Source organism: Triturus cristatus, chromosome 4_2 (genome assembly GCF_964204655.1).
Source record: "Triturus cristatus chromosome 4_2, aTriCri1.1, whole genome shotgun sequence".
NCBI lineage: Eukaryota > Metazoa > Chordata > Amphibia > Caudata > Salamandridae > Triturus > Triturus cristatus.
Genome location: NC_140586.1, coordinates 941,874,544 through 941,895,279, shown reverse-complemented (window position 1 = coordinate 941,895,279; position 20,736 = coordinate 941,874,544). Strand labels below are relative to the sequence as shown.

Sequence of the window (20,736 nt, the reverse complement as noted above, 5' to 3'; positions counted from 1 at the left end):
TCCATGTCTTCTCTTTTTGTGTTTCCTCGACTTCGAAGAGTGCGAAGCCGATGACTTCGACTTAGCCCTTTTCCAACCTCTTCCTTCCTTCTTCGCCTTAGCCATAAAGAGCTTTGCTTCTCGTTCTTTAAGAGCCTTAGGATTCATCTTCCTGCAGCTGGAACAATCCTCCACGTCGTGATCAGACGACAAACACCATAAACAGTCTTTATGGGGGTCAGTCATGGACATGTGACCCCCCACACTCTCTACACGGCTTGAATCCAGACTTCCTCGAAGACGACATCCTAAAAGCAACAGTTTACAGAAGAATCTCACTGCAATGTATCTCAACAATATGGAGAGAGCCAGAAAAACCATTACGTGTCGACAGTGCGGAAAAAAGGAACTGACGTCATCATGCCGACGAGGCTCTCTTATGGCTCCGGTGACGTCACACAGAGTCGCATGTGGAGTCGTGGTATTGTGACGTCCTCATCGGCGTGCAGAGCTAGGAAAAAAGTTTCCGTGGGATGCTGGCGCAGGGAATATTCATAAGGTGAGGAATCCACAGGCAGATGTATCCATCAGAAGTTAATGTACTAATATGCGCGAAGCCACAGATGTCTTTGGCTAAATACTTTCCAGAAGATTTCAAAGGAGTATCAGCGGATATCTGTAGCTGTTCTGTACACACTGATGCTTTAATGTCTCTAAACCAGGTTCCATCGCGTAACATTGTTTTTTGTGTCCGTGCTGATGACATACTTGAAGACTGCCGATATTGTAGGGAAATAATACTGCTACTACACCAGCACATTTATTAGAAATTTTTAAATGCAAAAAACCCCATGCATAGATTATGGGAGCGCACGCAAGTGCTACATCGCATTACGTGCCTGCCACTGACCTCAGTTCTGCTAATGGGCGCGCAGTCATCAAAAAGCATTGCATCTCACCACATTCCGGTCACATCACAAAATGGTGCTTCGCGCCATTGAGATCAAATCTAAATTAATGCCCTAATAATAAAAAAAATTACATGATCCTCCACATGGCTACAGCTGCGCGCTGCACTCACGGTAACATGCCTCAGCTGCTGCTGGTTTTCCCCTTACACTTCCTGTAGCCCAGGGGTAACTTGGGTGGCTCATATACGGTGCACTTAAACCCCTCTGGCTCACCGGCTGAACACACAACAAGCCAACTGTCTAAAGGCAGACAATGAGGGCTCTCGCACCCCTCCCGCCGCTCAAAGAATGTCGTGTTTCTCTCACAGGCAGCCCGCCTAGAGCGCTATGCAAGAACACATGGCGGGAAGCACCCTCTTGAAGACCGCACCATTGCTTAAAATAAATCCAAATATCGGAGTAACCATAACACAGCCCAAAAGAGCGAGAATACGAAGTGTAATTTCTAGACGAAGTGGAGCAGGGCACGCTGACACTTTATAATATGTTGGGTGTGATTTCCACGAACCTCCGACTTTGAAGCTGAGTGAACCGGGTTCGAGTCTGGCAGGAGGCTTATGCTTAGGCTGTGATTTTGGGCAAATCACTCCATGCCTAAAAATGAATGTGTTCGTCTGTAACGTAACTGGTGCTAATGTAAAGTGCTCTAATATCCTCGGGTTGAGTTTGCGCTAATTAAAACTGCAACAAAAAAAGCCCAAAGACCACGTAGTATTGCCTATTTTCAACTTTATAATCGTCAAACGTTTAAAAAAAAGTTAATTCGGCATAGTTATTTGAGAGCCTGTCACAGAGGCCATGAAATGTGTTGGTAGGATCAGCATCGAGGGCAAGGATAGGATGGGCATGGAACCGAACGTCCCCCTTTACCTTCCTGCTGTTCAACGGCTCCGTACTTCGGAGGAAGGCTGCTGTCATGTCACGCGCTGGCACACACAGGTCTGATCACAGCTGCTGTACTTGAAGCAGCACTAGCTCTTCTCACATTCTAAGCAGGCTTCCCACCTCCTCCCTCGGAACAGGAAACAGACACACAGCCCCACTTCGCCGAGGTCACCCTGCTTTTTAGGTCTCGTCTACCCATTGGGATCAAAGGGCGTCAGCCCCCATCCCCCCCACTTCGTGTGTGCCAGCCCAACCAATGTATCAGGGTTATATCTCAGAGGAAAATAGTGGACTAGACAAAAATATTCAAAGCGATCTGAGAAATATAAGAATAACATCTTATTTGAATGCATTCAATGTGCTAATATTATGAGAATATACATTTTATTTTACAATTTAATTTAGAACCGCGGTGAAACTATAGAATTGTTGCATAATGTTTAAGATGCGATTGTCAGATATTCCTTTTTATGACGGGCACTAGCTGATGAGCTTTGCGGGGGTCAACAGGGGGTAAAAGACATTGTCATTTACAAACGCCATTACTTGATTAATGCTTCACGAAAGGAAGTAAAAAATAATAACAACAACAATGCCAATAGCTCAAAACAATGTCATTGCGAGACCTATTGCATTGTAAATGCTTGTTTATAGGAAGCCAGTGAAGTAAAGGAAGAACATGAGAAACTGATTGGCGTTTGGGTATTGCCATAAGCAGCAGAGTGGCTGCATTTTGGACGATCTGAATTTTATTTTAGAATCTTTTCTGAATGTTGGTGAATAAATCCGCTATGATAATCTATTTTAGCAAGAATAAGTGTAGAGATCAGAGATTTCCGTAAGTCAGAAGGGATAAAGGTAAAAAAAGCAGAACCTGGATTTTACCCGAGTTCAGTTTTTGACATCCCGCTCCCGACTTGTAGCGTACACTCATGGGAGCGCGCTGCAGTGTCATCCGGGCTGCTGGCCACAGACCCCACAATGGGAGTGTCATCAGAAGAGGATCCCATTGCAAAGCCAAATGATTCGATACGGTTAGCCAAAGGGGTTATGTTTAAGTTATAAAGGGTCGAACTAAGGGCAGAGCCCTGCGGAACCGCACGCGGTCGACAGAAAGAGCGCGACTTGAAGCCATTGAGACCAACAAATTGCTCTCTATCTGAAAGGAAAGATTTAACGAGCTTGAGGGCCTTGCCCCTGATCCCTAAAGTGAAGCAGGCTTTGGTTAACTGTTGAAAGCTGCAGAGAGTTCGACAGGATCAGGGCAGCATTTCCACCAGTGTCAAGGGTTTGCCGTATCTCTTCTGAGGCAGTAATCAGAGATAGCCCATGTGTTGGCTTCTAAAGTCAAATTGGGTGGCATCCAGAAGGGAATTATTATTAAAAAAATGTGAAGGCTCAGAGTTCGCAGCCTTCGCCACCACCTTTTCAGGGAAGGGAAGGGAAGACGCAAGATAGGCCTGTAATTATTTCTATCGCTACTGTAGGACTGGGGGTCACCAGGCCCTCTAGGGGTAGCGTGGCGCGAGCAGGTAGGCACCCAAAGATTTTCTTGTAAAGTGACCATACAGCACACACATCCACTGAGACAGGAAACGCACGCAATAATTGACACCACACAAGTAGGTTGAATAAAAACCAATTAGCTTTATCTAGATCAACATTAGGATCAAATTATTTCATTCAGAATAAATCTGGCATTTCATTAAAACGTCAAACATGGCATTCAAGCAGAGCGCTGCACCTGGCGATCCATTAGAGCGTTAAACAGAGCATTTGCGCAACGCGCTGCACATGGCAATTCATTAGAGCAGTAAACATTGCATATCACTGAAGCGCTACACATTGCCTATCCCTGAAGCGCTAAACATTGCCTATCACTGAAACGCTAAACCTTGCATTTCATTATAGCGCTAAACATTACTTTTACATTTGAGCACGGGCCCCACGTTTACTCAGAGCGCTGGACTGGGCATTTATAACAGCGCGATGATCATGTCATGGTCCTCCTGCATTACCCGTAGCATTGAATCACCGCTTTCACCATATCATCGTAACACAGCAGTAACCCTGGCAGGGAGTCAAAGCATTGAATCAGGGCCTGGGATCAGAGTATTCAATCAGGGCATCAACCAGGGTCCTGGGGTCAGATGTTCCATTAGGCATGAGGCCGTCTGCCGGGGAGGGTACACAGTCTCCCCTTAGGCTCCCAACATATCCCTTGAGAGGGGGCGGGCACTTAGCCCCTCATGGGGCAAGAGATACACTGAGGCCGGTGGCTGGTGTTGGGCCCCGTTCCGGGCCGTAGGGGGGTCAAGAGCCCCGGCGATGGATCACCCCGGGGGAGGGGCGGGCTCCAGGCCTCTCTCGGGTCTCCCGCCCTCCTCCCCAGGGGGGTTACCTTGCTCTTCGGCCTCCGCAGGCCCTTGCAACGCTTCTCCAGCAGGGCAGGACTTGTGCTTCTGGGGCCCTTCACGCCAGCCGCCGGGGCCGCCCGGCAATATCCAGGCCGAGGGGAAGAGCATGGTGACGGGCCCTGCGGGGCCTCCCACGAAGCCGAAGGACCCCGAGGCTATCTGGGGTATACGCGCAGCCGCCGATTGCAGCGGGGGCGCGGCCTCGACCTTTGCTGACAGCGGCGGGGCAGCGTTTGGCAGCCCGCCCCCCCCGTCACGTGATGACGGACGATGCTTCAAGGCCTAGCGCGGCCTTCTTTGACCTACGGCGGCCCTCTCCTAGTTGAGGGCTGCGTCGCGTGGACGACTTCGGCCGCGGCGGGGCCCCAGTCTTCCCCGCGGGCCCCGTGGATGGCAGGGGACAATCTACTCGGCCCAGGGCCGCAGCGGTGAGCTATTCCTTTCTGGTATCCCCGACGGGGGTGGGGGAAATTAAGGGCTGGCCTGTAGCTGGGGGGTGGCGATTCGTTTGGCGCCCAGTGCCCCCTACTCCCACAGAGATGCCCCAGCTCGGGGCAGGCAGGCTGACAGGTGGCAGGCCACACGCCAGTGGACGGACAAGCTAGGGGGGGGCCCAGGTTAAGTCAGGGAGCGCCAGAGTGGCACAGCGCCGGTACCTGGTCGATCCCCCAGCAGTTCTGTGGTAAGTTTCTGTGGTAAGTTTCTGTGGTAAGTTTAGTAGATTTTCCTCAGCGCTTGTTGGTTTCTGCGCCCTTAGTGGCTAGTTTCTTGAGGGGGGGGGGGGGGGGGGGGGGAGGGTTAGGTTGAGTTGGTGACTAGATAGTTCTCAGTCAGACTTGGTAGGTTGTCCCTGGGTTCCCCTCCCGCTGGGCCTGATCAGTGGGCTAGTTCAGGATCCCTCACTCAACTTAAAAGGCAGCACCTAAGCCCTGTCACTTCCAGTGGCATAGGTCCCTGACTATGCCCTACCGCCTAAAACTCCTGCGTGGGTTCCCCCAGGTCTGCGTCGCCCCAACTGACTAAAAAGTTTCCCTCCTTTCCTTAAGTATCCCTAGGTCAGGTGACTACTCTCTAAGGCGGCAAAAGCAGACCCCACCCTTATTCTAGAACGTTCCAGCAAGTTCCAGGAGCTTCCCCACTCTAGCTATAGGAGAAAAAAGGCGGGCTGGTGTCGCAACAATGTTGTAGGGTCCCAGCCAGCTCCTGGCAACTAGGGTGCTACTAAAAAGGCCACTCCGCAGTAGCAGGGGCCTGTGGCAGCCATATTGGGGGAAGAGAACACCTGCACCTTAACATTGATTAGCAATGGAAAGGCGCTCGGAGACCTAAGGCCAACGAAAAAGAGGGTGGAAAAAAATGAGGCAAGGGCAAAAGCACAGGGATAGACCCCCCCTAGGGCTGACAGGTCTAACAGCTACTGACTACGTTGGGCTTTTTTAGGAGAGGCAGAACGGAGGCTGTCCTCTATTCCTTAGGAAAATAACCAGATGTGAGCATCCTGTTGAGGATGTCCCCGAGGTGCCTAAAGACGGCATCAGGTAATAAGTGAAGAATTTTGGGAGGGCCGGGATCCAAGGGAGAGCCACATTTAATTTGGCTAAATAATGATTGAACTTGATCTTCCGGAAGAAGATTAAAAGATAGCAGAAAAGTATCTCCGACTGAGGGATGGGCTCCCCGTGTCATAGAGTGGGGTGGGGGTCAGCCGTATTTTCTGTTGTTCTGATCGACTCGGGGAGGTGGTATCCACCAGTACCAGACACTACCTGATCCCAACTCCTTTGCTGGCCTGTTTCATGTTGTTCTGATGAGGTCTGAGGGGGTGGTAGCCATCAGTACAAGTTCTATGCCTGTGTCCTTCTTATTGGTTACACTACAGGGAGGATACTTGTGCGAATATGTATTATAGGTAGCTTTGACCTTATCTTGAAAAAAAGTTGCTAACAAATTGCAGAAGGATTGGTCGGCTGTAATGTTTTTAGGTTCAGGAAGCTTGCTCGGTTTTACCACTGTCACAAACAGTTCTTTGGGGATGTTTAAAGAAGATTTAATTTTGACGACACAGTAGCTGGATTTTGCTTTAAAAATTTTATCCTGGTAGGCCCGAATGGCCTGCTTGTATGGGATTTTATCACAGGGATCATAGTGGATGCGCAGTTTCCTTTCTAGCCTTCTGCAGGCTTGTTTGTGAGCTCTAACGTTCTCGTCCAACCAAGGTTCGGAGGGAAAAAATCTTTTATTTTTCTCATTTTTAAATGGAGCAAGCGAATGGAGACTGGAGTCAATCCACTGACGATATACATTTCGTGACTGCATCTAAATCTGCAGTAATTTCAGGCATAGATTGAGTGAGCTGTGCCATCAATAGTTCAGGGGTCATTTTATGCCACGAGCAGCATAAAGACCGCAGCGGCTGAGGATGAACAGTGAGAACATCCGGTTCCAAATTCAGTTGAAGCATAACTGCACGATGGTCTGACCAGAGAAGTGGACCGCAGTAGTGACTTGAAGAGAGGGATTGTCTGAGAAAATACCATCTAATGAGTGACCGGCTGAGTGTGTCAGAGCCGTCACTAATGGGGTGAGACTGAGACTTGCCCCAGGGTCTGAGAGATCGATCCTATCTTTATCCGTAGAAATTTCAAGATGGAAATTTAAGTCACCGAGTAGAGTGAAATCGAGGGAATTTGATTTAATGTCCTAGAGCTGATTGTTACTATTTAAGAAGGCTGTCCTAGGGTCTTTGGGTCGGTAAATAAGTACCCCATTTAAGGAGTAACGATTAGAAAGAGCAAATTTATATGCAAGTGCTACATAAGCAGATGCGGCCGGTAATGTCTCAAAAGAGGCATTGAGGTTGTCCCTGTAAATGATTGTTAACCCACCGCGCCTTTCCCCAAATGATCAAGCCTGAAATTGGAAAAACAGGAGGTGTCGCAACAATTAGATCTGGGTCGGATGAAGCATCTCTTAGTGATGAAAGCAAAATCCAGTGCACAAGCTTCTAGACAGTCCGCAAAATAGAATGCACTCTCTGTTAGAGACCATGCATTAATAAACATGCCTCTGATTTTCATTTGAGGAGTGGGTAACCTAAAAACATGCGGTGTAGGAGAGCTAAGTGCGACGATTCTGGAGGTGCTCAGAGTGATCTTACAATCTAGGCAACTATTCTCGCCGATAGTATTAGACTGAATGAAAGTAGGGTCTAAACAAGGCTTACCTAAAGGTTTAAAAGCGAGCAGCTCATCCCATGAGTAGCGGATATGAACAGCTGGATGGGGGGTGAAACCAACAGAAAAGCCGGCGCTAAGCACAGTCTAAGCCTGTACGGGCTTGGACGAGCTTGCCTTAGGCGCAACTTCGGTGCGCCCTAGATCTGTCTTTGTAGCACAACCTCCGGGGGGTGCTGGAGTGGCATGTACGGAACGAAAGTACTACTCAGCACAATATTAGCAAGTTTAAATGATAATGTGAGGGCAACATATAAACCTAATTAGGGTCCAGCAACCCATGCGACCTTCACACGCTCCCTGGTGAAGTATCAGCTACTGGTAACAGAGACAAACAAAAGAAATGGTGTCAAAAGCGAACAACACATAAAACAAAAGTCATAACAATCCACCATTTCAGTGTGGCGGCAGGGGAGCCAGATACATCCCAAAACGACATGCTTGTGTAATACAGGGAAATCAAAAATCTGCACAAGGCACAGCTGACAGAGGTCCCTCCCTGAAATGAAGATCTGTACAAGGCACGACTGACAGAAGTCCTGCCTGGAAGGAAGATCTGTACAAGGCACAGCTGAGAGACGTCCTCCCTAGAAGGAAAATCTGTACAAGGCACAGCTGAGAGACGTCCTGCCTGGAAGAAAGATCTGCTCAAGGCGCAGCTGACAGAAGCCCCTGCATCGAAGGAAGATCTGCACAAGGCACAGCTGACTGAAGCCCCTGCATCGAAGGAAGATCTGCACAAGGCACAGCTGACTGAAGCCCCTGCATCGAAGGAAGATCTGCACAAGGCACAGCTGACTGAAGCCCCTGCCTGGAATGAAGATCCACACAAGGCACAGCTGACAGAAGTCCTGCCTGGAATGAAGATCCACACAAGGCGCAGCTGACAGAAGTCCTGCCTGGAAGGAAGATCTGCACAAGGCGGGGCTGACAGAAGTTCTGCCTGGAAGAAAGATCTGCACAAGGCGCAGCTGACAGAAGTCCTGCCTGGAAGGAAGATCTGCACAAGGCGGGGCTGACAGAAGTTCTGCCTGGAAGAAAGATCTGCACAAGGCGCAGCTGACAGAAGTCCTGCCTGGAATGAAGATCCACACAAGGCGCGGCTGACAGAAGTCATGCCTGGAAGGAAGATCTGCACAAGACGCGGCTGACAGAAGTTCTGCCTGGCGGTGACTTCAAAGCAGTGAGAGACCCACAAACCACAAGATCCTTCAAGCCCAGCTAGCCACACTGGACACAATGTACACCAAAGGCCTGATTTAGATTTCAGCAAATGGTTTACTCCATCACACATGTGACCGGTATCCTGCCCGCCCCATTAAAAATGCATTACATCCTGTGGCAATTATAATAAGACAGACAGGATATCTGTCACATTTTGATTAGGCCTTGGTGTAGTTCGCAGAGTTTTACTCCGCTGAACTCCATGAAGTGCTAAGGAAACCCTGCCGCACTCTGCGGACTTGCGCTAGTGTCAGAGTTTCTAAGTTGCACTACTCTCACTGAATTTTTGTGCCAGGAGTTTTTCCCTCACTGTAAAATCAGCACGAACGGCACTACGCGTCACGCCAGAGGGCGCTGCTGCTTTCTGCCGCTCTAATTGACACTCTAATCAAGTGGCTGCTTCATCAACGAGGCTGGCAGATTTCTACACTCGAGTGGTCGCGACCTGCCGCAACTTCCCGCAATGAGAAATCTCACCAGGAGGTCTAGCACGTTATATTTTCTCACAAGCGCTCATCACCTTACCGTTGGCGAACTGCTTGAGACAAAAAAAACTCAGTTCTGCATCACTTTGTGGAGTTTTTTGGAACGGAGTGGGCAAAACTTTACGAGGTCTGCCGGCAGAGCGGAATTCTTCAACCACCCCTAGTTTTGAGGCAATAATCTGTTGGACAAATTCCTAACTAGGCCCTATGTCTGTAATAGGTGTTGTAGAAGAAGCGAGATCCATGGCCTTGTGACTATTAGGCCGTTATCTGACTTCTGATGAACCCCACAGAGTGAGTGCACAGCCAGAGGGCAGTAGGGGGGCCGAAGGACAGGAAATTACTGTATACTTGGTATACTTGAATATGACAAATATGGAAAGGTAGAACTGCTGCATCACCTGTGGATAGCTCACACCTCCTCCCGCTCTGCCAAATGCCCATCCAGTCACAAAGGTGCATTCTGGGCCCCAAACGGACATCATGCCTGATGCCATGTAATGGTGGAAAAGGGGGGAAAAAGAGTAATATGCACACATCTGATGCGGGGATATGTCAGGTAAATTATTGGTTGTGATGGATTCTCTATAAGTACTAAATGACTGATATTGTTGAATATTATATTATATGAATCAACGTTTGTTTGCCTTATCTGCGCGTATAATGTAAAGGACGGGCCTTACAGTGAACCCCTCGCTCGTTTTGACACAAAAGCCCCGGAAGGAGCTACATCTTACAGAACTTTATCTACATTAGGAAGAACTAAAGACTTGCTTTTTAAAGTTGTCTTTCAGGGTCAGATTCGGGGGCGCTGTAAGCTGCACCAGTTTCAGGGAGATGGACAGATGTTATGGCGATAGAAAACCCCCCTCAACTCCAATAATGTTCCGGTCTTCCAGGTTGGAAGAAACCAGAAATGCTTGAATCAAGGTAGCTATTGACAGTGTCAAAGGTGACTTATGAACAGCAAGGTAAAGACAGGAGTTTGGTATTTGAGATGATCTTAAGTGAATAGGAAAGGAACGAGAAGAAGTGTGTGACTGGAGTTACTTTTGCTGTATACTTCGTAAAGAGTTACTGGACATTTTGCAGCCCAGCCTGATCTTTCTCTTTTTCTAAAATCTATTGTTGTTTAAATGAAATCTTGACCATACGCGTCTATCTTAAGCTATACCTGTAGCACTTGGGTGCTCCGTGAGCGCCCTTACTTTGCTGAGTTACTCTGTGAACACTGGTAAATCACCTCCTTTTCAGACATTAATAAGATGTCACCTGATCAACAGAACTTTTAGTTAAATATCTGTGTATGATGAAATATTCCTTGCTAAGTTTCAAAGTCGGTAAAGAAGAAGGGGAAGATTTACTAAGATTTTGCGCCGTGTTTGTGTCACAAAAGTGGCAGAAGACAGCGCAAAATCTTTTTTTCCTAATTTTCTTTCCAGCAAATAACGTAAAAGTAATGTGAAACAGCGCATAGCACTGCTGCGCATTATTTCACACCATGGGGGCCTGCCAAGGGGGGCGCATTGGCGTTCCCGTGCAACCTCCCAAGGTTTCTCACGCTAAACCCAATTTACCACATACAGTAGATTGGGTTTAGCGAGAGAAAACTGCGCCCTTTTAAACTAGGCGCAAGGAAGGAGAAATGCTTTCATTTCTCCTTCCTTTTCTAACTTTGCATGCGTACTGCACTGTGCAACACGTATACAAAATGGGAAAAGTGTTCCCTTGTGTCTAGGCATAGTATTTTGTACAGGAAGGGTGTCCTTCCTTTACAAAACCTATGCTGGACTCACACACACACACACCCGAGCGCTCTGGTGCTGTGTGTGTATGGCCAGGGCCGCTGTAATCAGTGCCGGCGCAAGGGAAAGGAGAGAGCCATATCTTTGAAAATATAGTGCTCTCCTGCTCCCTCCCAGTCGCGCAACGCAGCACAGCCTTGTGCGGGGGAGATGCTGCGCTGCATTGCGTGGAGATTTGGTAAATCTCCCCCGAAATGTCTTTTACAACCAGTTAAACATTGTGAATTCTCATTCCATTATGTTTCAATTCAGTAATGTTAAGTATCTTTACATCCAACAGAAAACCATCCTTGAATGTATGAAATGACCATCAATGAAGAAGCTTATGCTGTAAATCTTCAATAATAGCAGAAATAATGAGCTACAGTATTCAGCGAAACATCAGTGCAGTCGGCGACAGAGGAACCCGCACACAAACTGACAGATCCCGGATGAAGCATCAAGGGCAGTTCAGTGATTGTAAGAGGCTGAGCTGTGCACCTCCATACCACAAGATGAAGAAATGACCTTAGGAAAATTAAGGCAACAACAATAACAAACCGCCTCCTGTATAAACAAGTGTCAAATACCAACTTTGATCATGGGATTGGTATGATATGATTACCGCAGTGCTCTGTTTTCTAATATGACGACAAGCCATCATTCCGTGCTCTAGGTGAATTGTAAACTCTTTCTGGCCAAACCACAATAACTAGAGAAGAGCACAACAGAGCGGATCCGGACAACTAACGGGTAAAGGAAAGAGGAGTTCTTCTATCTACAATACAATAGACTGTCCCAATTTGCACCGGCCAGAAGGAAGATACATCTTTACCCATAATGGCGTGCATAGCCATAATCCAATCTAAAGGCACAATCGCCTACAAAGACACCTTCTACATATTAGGAGTGTGGCAAATATTTGGTGGCTATTGTTAAAACTGAAATCAAACGTGTAAAATGCCACATGGGATGTAGACAAATATATACCCGACCCACAGACACTAACCAAGAAAGAAGAATCATGCACATGCAGCGAGAGCTTTAGTTTGTCATCACTACTCAAGCTTCATCAGCACACGAACACAAGACAAAAACCTTACAAGTGCAATGAATGTGTAAAGAGCTTTAGTCGATTATCAGTGCTTCAAAGTCATCAGCGAACACACATGGGGGAAAAAACATTCAAGTGCACTGAATGTGCAAAGTACTTTAGTGAGTTATCAAGCCTTCGGAGACATCAGCAAACACACACAGGGGAAAAGCCATTCAAGTGCAGTGAATGTGTGAAGAGCTTTAGTCACTTATCACAACTACAAAGACACCAGCGAACACACACAGGAGAAAAGCCATTTAAATGCAGTGAATGTGGGAAGAGCTTTAGTCTATTACAACACCTACAAGGTCATCAGCGAACACACACAGGGGAAAAACCATACCAGTGCAGTGAATGTGCAAAGTGCTTTAGTCGGTTATCACAACTTCGAACACATAATCGAACACACACAGGGGAAAAAACAGCCAAGTGCACTGAATGTGCAAAGTGCTTTAGTCAGTTATCATACCTACAAATTCATCAGCGAACACACACAGGGGAAAAACCATTCAAGTGCAGTGAATGTGTGAAGAGCTTTAGTCAGTTATCATACCTAAAAATTCATCAGCGAATACACACAGGGGAAAAACCCTATCATTGTAGTGAATGTGACAGTAGTTTTCCCAGCTCTTCTGCATTAAGGTGTCATCAGCGAACACACACAGGAGAAAAACCATTCAAGTGCAGTGAATGTACAAAGTGCTTTAGTCGGTTATCACAACTTCAGAGTCATCAGCGAACACACACGGGGGAAAAACCCTATCATTGTAGTGAATGTGACAGTAGTTTTCGCTTCTGTTCAACATTAAGGTATCATCAGCGAACTCACACAGGAGAAAAACCATTCAAGTGCAATGAATGTGGGAAGATCTTTAGTCGATTACCATTTCTACAAAGTCATCAGCGAACACACAAGGAGAAAACATAGAAGGGCGCTGAAAGTGTGAAGGGCTTTTGATAGAAGACCCGACTAGCAGTAAAGAAGAAAAACAGATAACAGTATTTGCAGAGTTATAAAAGTGTTTGTTTCCAGAGATTGTTCACTTCCGTACACAAAGCAAAGCAATGCAACATGATGCACCAGGATACACAGTGGGAGGCAGCACAATGTGGATTAAAAGAAAAGATTTTTATTTGATGAAGAAGAGATACAAAGAAAAAAATTCAATCGCACCTGATCGTACTTCCTGTAAAAGCAACACTGAACAAAACTGGGACTAACAACGGTATTTTCAGCTAACTTGTCGGATTAGTGATAAAACCTATAAACCCAACACACCCAGAGTGGGCATGTTGTCAGGGCTCTGGAGATGGAAGCTTCATTGGTAAAATGTATGTATTACTATTAACAAATGCCACTGCAGTATATGTAATGAACTAAAGCGAAGCACAGGTGTTCAAGAAATAACCTATGTTTAGATATAAAAGAGCATATACCTTGTTTTTAAGTAACGTTTGCTGCATTTTTTACACACTGTTTGCGGTTGATGTATCAGCTTGTGTCTCGGGCCTTATAACTAAATGTGACCCGTGGCTCCTCTCCGACTTGGCTCTCCCTATTCATTTTGTGACTTGCCAAACTCTACTTTTTACCAGAATTGAGCGACTGTAAGCAGCAGACTCTGGTTGAAGAATGTGGTGAAATAGCGAAATCCCACATCAAAAGCTGATATGTGCCAGGACAATCCGTTGCACTCCCAGCAACTCGTCTTCCACACTGATTGTCCCTTGGTCTCAAATGTTCTGAAGGATTTGTCGTATGAATGCCAGAAGTGGCAGTGAGATTCATGAATCTAAAGCTAACAGGAGTGTGTGGGAGATAGAGAGGAGGAGAGATAAAGAAAGCGAGAGAGACAAAGAAAGGGGGAGAAAAAAGAGAGAAATGGAAGGAGGGGGAACGGCAGGAGATTTGTATTCACCTAAAAAAAGAAGAAGCAGCCGAATACATGTCGATGTATGACATCACCAGCGAAACGGGCTAAACACCTGTGAATTTATACATTTATTTTTAATAGCTATAGACCCATGTCATGCCAATAAACACGGCACAAGTAAGGAAAATAGTGAATGAGCCCATTATCACATGCAAATCTCAATGACGTCACATGTAGTGACGCCACAAGAAGTGATGTCAGGCCCTTATAATAATTTTCGCATGAAAGGTCGATGGCCTGTTTTAAAAACAAGAAACATAAAATAATGTAAGAAGTTTTTGGATTCAGTTTTTATACATCATGTGTTTTTCCCACTATCAGTTTGTAACTAAACTCAGAAATGACTGAAAGTGTAAATATTTTTAAACAGATATGTGGAAGTTTTCAGCGAATAAATAAAATGTGCTTTTAATTTGCGTTTGTTTCCTGACTTTGTTCTTTATGCAGCCCCTAAACCCCAAAGTGTTTCACATTTACAGTGTATTAAGCAATAGAAGGGCTAATTTTGTCAAGTTCTCTGTTCCTCTCTTGCGCCGCTCACACAAATAAATAAAGGGGACGCTGCTAGTGGGACGGATAGTTACAAACACTCTGAGGCCTGTGTCTGCAGTCCTGGGGCACAAAGTAACAATTCCCAGTCGCAGGCTAAGGAGCTAGGTGGAACTGAGTCCCTTTTCTAGATAACAGTGGGGGGACCCCATCAAACTCTGACGACCCCCGACTTGTGCCGTGCTGATAAAGCAATCATGAATTTGAGTAATTTACGATGATTTGAAATGAGAGAAAGAGGAGAAGAGAGCGAGGTACAGGATATATATATATAAAAAAAGGAAAAAAGAGACACGAGACAAGAAGGAAGTAGAAAGGGAGAGAAATGAGAGGGAGCACTGTGGGAGATTTGAAATGGAAAGCAGAGAGAGAAAAGAGGGGTCTGTAAAATAAGCAGCAGGCTTGATAATAACCTGGGTTTCGTTAACAAGAACTAGTGCTTACTTTGTAAAAGTGGTGCAGCCGACACTACTGAGTATCGGGTGCTGAATACCAACACAGTGTAGTCTTGATTCCACCTGATGCCTCTTTAATCCACCACCAGACACTCTCGGCCTCTTTATCTTACTCTTGATTCCACCCGATGCCTCTTTAATCCACCACCAGACATTCTCTGCCTCTCTATCTTACTCTTGATTCCACCCGATGCCTCTTTAATCCACCACCAGACACTCTCGGCCTCTTTATCTTACTCTTGATTCCACCCGATGCCTCTTTAATCCACCACCAGACACTCTCCGCCTCTTTATCTTAATCTTGATTCCACCCGATGCCTCTTCAATCCACCACCATACACTCTCGGCCTCTTTATCTTACTCTTGATTCCACCCGATGCCTCTTTAATCCACCACCAAACACTCTCCGCCTCTCTATTTTACTCTTGATTCCACCCGATGCCTCTTTAATCCACCACCAGACACTCTCTGCCTCTCTATCTTACTCTTGATTCCACCCGATGTCTCTTTAATCCACCACCAGACACTCTCGGCCTCTTTATCTTACTCTTGATTCCACCCGATGCCTCTTTAATCCACCACCAGACACTCTCTGCCTCTCTATCTTACTCTTGATTCCCCCCGATGCCTCTTTAATCAACCACCAGACACTCTCGGCCTCTTTATCCTACTCTAGCAGGTTTCTGCTTTCTACCTCATATTTTCTGGGTTTTTCTCTTGGCTTTTTTTTCTTTCTATCCCCTGTGTGTCTTTCACCGTTTTGATGTGGGGCAGACTATAATGAGGAAAAAGAAGTTTAGTTCCAACAAACATTAGTGTGATGTGCCTTACCTGCAACGACTAACTCAAATTAAGCACTGATAACAACCTGTGTATTAGGTTATGATGATTAACACGGGAAACATACAGAATATAGATGGAACACATGCTACACTGGGCAATAACATATAGTTATATAATGTGCTGCAGTAAAAGGGACTTTTCCCAGAGGTGAATTGGACAGAACTCTATCCGCAGAGAGCAGAGTGGTACACAGCTCTCTCCGCAGACAGTAGAGTGGGACACGAATATAGCACGTTACAATGCGTGCCTTTACAACGCAGTACTTTACAACGCGGTCGTTACAACGACCGCGTTGTAACCTCGTGTGTCATTACAACGCAAGTTGTTGCTCTAGGGGGCGTGCTGGACTTAGGAATAGTATTAATTACCATTCCTACTCCAGTTTGCACAACAGCAGGTAAGGTGTTGGATTTAAAATCCAACACATTCCCTGGTGTTGCACGCCCCCAAGAGCAAGTCGTTGTAACAACTTGCGTTGTAATGACACGCGTGGTAACAACATGGTTGTTGTAACGACCACGTTGTAAAGTAACGCGTTTTGTCTGTTGTGTAGTAAACCTTGTTTCCCGTGGGACACAGCTCTATCCGCAGAGAGTAGAGTGGGACACAGCTCTTTCCGAAGACAGTAAAGTGGTACACAGCTCTGTCCGCAGAGAGTAGAGTGGGATGCAGCTCTGTCCGCAGTGATTAGAGTGGGACGCAGCTCTATCCGCAGAGAGTAAAGTGGTACACGGCTCTGTCCGCAGAGAGTAGAGTGGGAGGCAGCTCCGTCCGCAGAGAGTAGAGTGGGACACAGCTCTGTCCACAGACATTAGAGTGGGATGCAGCTCCGTCCGCAGAGAGTAGAGTGGGACATAGCTCTGTCCGCAGTGAGTAGAGCGGGATGCAGCTCTGTCTGTAGAGAGTAGAGTGGGATGCAGCTCTGTCCGCAGAGAGTAGAGTGGGACGCAGCTCTGTCCGCAGAGAGTAGAATGGGTTGCAGCTCTATCCGCAGAGAGTAGAGTGGGACGCAGCTTCGTCGGCAGAGAGTAGAGTGGGATGCAGGTCCGTCGGCAGAGAGTAGAATGGGACATGGCTCTGTCCACAGACAGTAGAGTGGGACACAGCTCTGTCCACAGACATTAGAGTGGGATGCAGCTCCGTCCGCAGAGAGTAGAGTGGGACATAGCTCTGTCCGCAGTGAGTAGAGCGGGATGCAGCTCTGTCTGTAGAGAGTAGAGTGGGATGCAGCTCTGTCCGCAGAGAGTAGAGTGGGACGCAGCTCTATCCGCAGAGAGTAGAGTGGGACGCAGCTCCGTCGGCAGAGAGTAGAGTGGGATGCAGGTCCGTCGGCAGAGAGTAGAGTGGGACATGGCTCTGTCCACAGACAGTAGAGTGGGACACAGCTCTGTCCACAGACAGTCGAGTGGGATGCAGCTCTGTCCGCAGAGAGTAGAGTGGGACGCAGCTCTATCCGCAGAGAGTAGAGTGGGACGCAGCTCCGTCGGCAGAGAGTAGAGTGGGATGCAGGTCCGTCGGCAGAGAGTAGAGTGGGACATGGCTCTGTCCACAGACAGTAGAGTGGGACACAGCTCTGTCCACAGACAGTCGAGTGGGATGCAGCTCTGTCCGCAGAGAGTAGAGCGGTACCTAACTCTACATTGTGGGCATTTTGCACTTCAAGCCACTTCTGTGCATCTGGTCACCTTCAGAGACTGATTCAGCGAAAAACCTTGCATCAAATTCCAGTGTTAATCATCACCGGAGACTAAACTTACCTTTGCCCTCTCGAGCATGGCTAGTGAGGTCAGGTACTATTGTATTCATTTACCTTTTTATTTGGTTTAGAGTACATGACTAACAGTATCTGTTATTTCCTTTAGGATAGTTGTTTTTGCTAATTATTAGTCCTGTAATCGGAGACCACTGTTTTTCTTTAGCACACTTACCCAGGTTCTGAGGGTCACTGGGTTACCCCATTATCTTTATTGGCCTCCCTTCTTTTTGACATCTCCAGGAGTTCCTCCTCTCTCGTGGCTGAAGTGGAAGAAGGTTTTCACACATTATGCTCGTGTCTGTGGCACTTCCTTAAGTGCAGAGAGGAAAGCCTCATTGTTAATGCATTGTTTGGGCTCTGTTAGTCTGAAAAATTCCTTAGCTGTGATATCCTTGCACTGTGCTACATTAGATTAGCATTATGTAGCTAAGTTAGTAGCCGCTGCCACGTTTGTATGCAACCCGCTGAGTTATCCCCGTAATGTGCAGGACTCAGTTAGCAAGTGTGACTCCATTTTGTATTTTGTAATCCTTATTAGACTGCCTAGGCTGCAGCCGCATTAGGCCCATGTATCCAGAATTGCTTGCCTCAGCAGAACACTGTATTTCACTTTTTTCTGCTTAACGTTGTTTCTCGACTTGCTAATGAATAAGTTGTTCTTCCTTCAAATACCAATCTGCGCGTGTAGCTCTGCTCCCATGTTTAAAGACGCTGAGGCCCAGCACGGTAACCTTGAGTCGCCAATAAGGTGTACCCATCTGGCAAGTAGTAGCACATCTCTCTGTGCCCCCATTCTTCAGGTCCAGCTCGAGCCAGTACTTTTCCACGGTGGGCGGGGTTGGAGATGGCTGGGAAGGTTCTTTACCTACTGTAACCCGTTGGGAAGGCAGTCCCCTCAGTGTCCATCTTAGGGTGCAGGTCTGACTGGGGCTCTCTTTGCAGAGAACTGATAATAAAGCCTGTTTATATTCTCTACTGTCTGACTAACTCTTCATTCCTGGGAAGGCATAGCAGGTGGTTCTTAGTAACCCGGGTGGCCCCTAAGGGCCACTTCTTTCAGTTGGTGCCCGAACAGGGACCCCCAGAAACAGTGGCCCCCTCATCCATAACCGGGTCGCAGGGGCCAGGGTGGTGTCTGGTCGGTTGGGCGGATCAGGGCCACATACATAAGACCGAGCTTAGTTTTCGCAGCTGCCCCGCCCTTCCGATTGGGCGGATCCTCGGCTAGTGGCCACCGGCTGGGGTCCTGAGAAGGCAAAACCTTGGAGACTGACTGTTTGGTCTGAAGAGTCAGCAGTGGAGAATAATCTGAATCAACCTGAGTGCACCAGGTGAGTGATTGGATTATCGGTACAATGGGGCTCCACTTCTGAACGACACTAGCCAGTGGGGCTGTGTCCTGATTCTGTCTAAACGACACTAGTCAGTGGGGCTAATTCCTGGTATTGTCTGAACGACACTAGCCAAGGGTGGGGCTGTGTCCTGGTATTGTCTGAGCGACACTAGCCGGTGGGGCTGTGTCCTGGTATTGTCTGAACGACACTAGCCGGTGGGGCTGAGTGCTGGTATTGTCTTTGGACTGTCTTGCTTGAACCTGGTGGATTTGCGGACCCTTAAAAGACACAGGGTGTTTCCAAACACTCTGCCAGACCAATCAGAAATTTGGCTGACTCTTTGAAAAGGTCTGGGGCTAGTGGGGCCTGTCTTTCTGAATCTGGTGCAGTTTCTGGACTGTGGAATGTGGTTTTCGGACAGCTTTGGTTTGGTTTTCAGACCGTTTTGTTGGTCGGGGTATTCTCTGTCCATTGTGGACACTGCATGTGTCTTATATTAAGATTATAACCACAAAAAGGGAAACCTAGGGTCAGACCAACAAAATCAGGATGAAGTAGTTAGATACTACAACAAGTGAAAATAAATCCCATCAGCCACTTAAGTAGCCACCCACATCATTTGGGATTTAGTAGCCTTTCACGTGCCCTCTATTAGAACAGGGCCACACAATGAAAGGACCGACGTGAACCTTATCTTCACTTTGAGATGTTGTATCAACCAAGGTTCTTGATAATGTGGGTAGTAGCGAGGGAAGGAGTGCAACAAACAAAAAAGTGAATCTTAAAATCATCTACCGGAACAGAAATGGTACTTTATTGGTTCTGTTCAGGTGACGAAACTAAAACCAGTGCAGGAGCAGTTTTGAAAGAATAACTGCTCAAGTCCAGCTCAAGAAGGGTCTACATGTTTCAGCCATGTGATTATATGCTAATCTGGCTTTCGTCAGGACCTATGAACTTATGCTACTGCTATATATATATGTGTAATCCAAAAAGTAAAAAACACAACTAGAAAGGAAATTATACAACCTACTTGGGTTGCTGACTTTTTCACACACCGCTCTGACAATTTTATCAGTAGTGTTAGTCCATTCCCTACAGAGAAGGGGAAAGGGGAACAATCAGTGCCCAAACATAAGCATCACTCTACTTCATCTTTACTTACCGTCTATCACCATGGGTCTAAATGTAACTCTTAGAACACTTATGATTTATATCAGTGTTCCATGTTCAATGCAAAAACCCATGAGAAAACAGAAACACAAGGGGAAAAAAACGCTTACCCGTCAATGTACGGGAGCTCTCCTCACCTCACTCGGCATCCGCTCGGAGGAAATGAGGCCCCGCTCTATGTGAAAACGAACGGATATAAAACATATTATATGTCTTTAAAATAGCTAACAAATAGATAAATATCGTACATATCTTGCACCAACCGCTTGCACATGTGGATTAATGAAATCCAATTGCGCAAGCTCTCAATTCAATGTTTGCCAATTCTTCATGTGAACCAATTTCCTTCTAAATCTATACACAAGAAATCAGTTTTCTCTGCCTTTTATTAGTGCTGAAGACGTCTTAGCACACCAATACTTTGCTTGTATATATCACTAGGCACACATTGACAGATTTTAAAGCCCAAAACTCGGAAGTTAAGAGAGATCGCTACTTTTATTGCTCCGACTGGTATTGAAAAGCCGCATAATAGTAGGCATTTAGTGATCGCTAAACAGGAAAATGCCTATTACCAGACATATGAAATTCAACCAGTCCTTTACAACGGTCGAGTAC

General features: G+C 46.7%; 1 protein-coding gene across 1 annotated transcript in view; it reads left to right on the top strand.

Moving 5' to 3' along the window:
• Positions 1–11,937: 11,937 nt before the first annotated feature.
• LOC146839007 (uncharacterized) overlaps positions 11,938–20,736 on the top strand; it is a gene marked incomplete at its 5' end in the record, with an annotated part of 251,706 nt that continues 242,907 nt past the window's right edge. The window contains one exon of the mRNA XM_085599999.1: positions 11,938–13,000. Within this exon, the coding sequence (XP_085456125.1) occupies positions 11,938–13,000 (1,063 nt within the window). The remainder of the gene's footprint in view (positions 13,001–20,736) is intronic.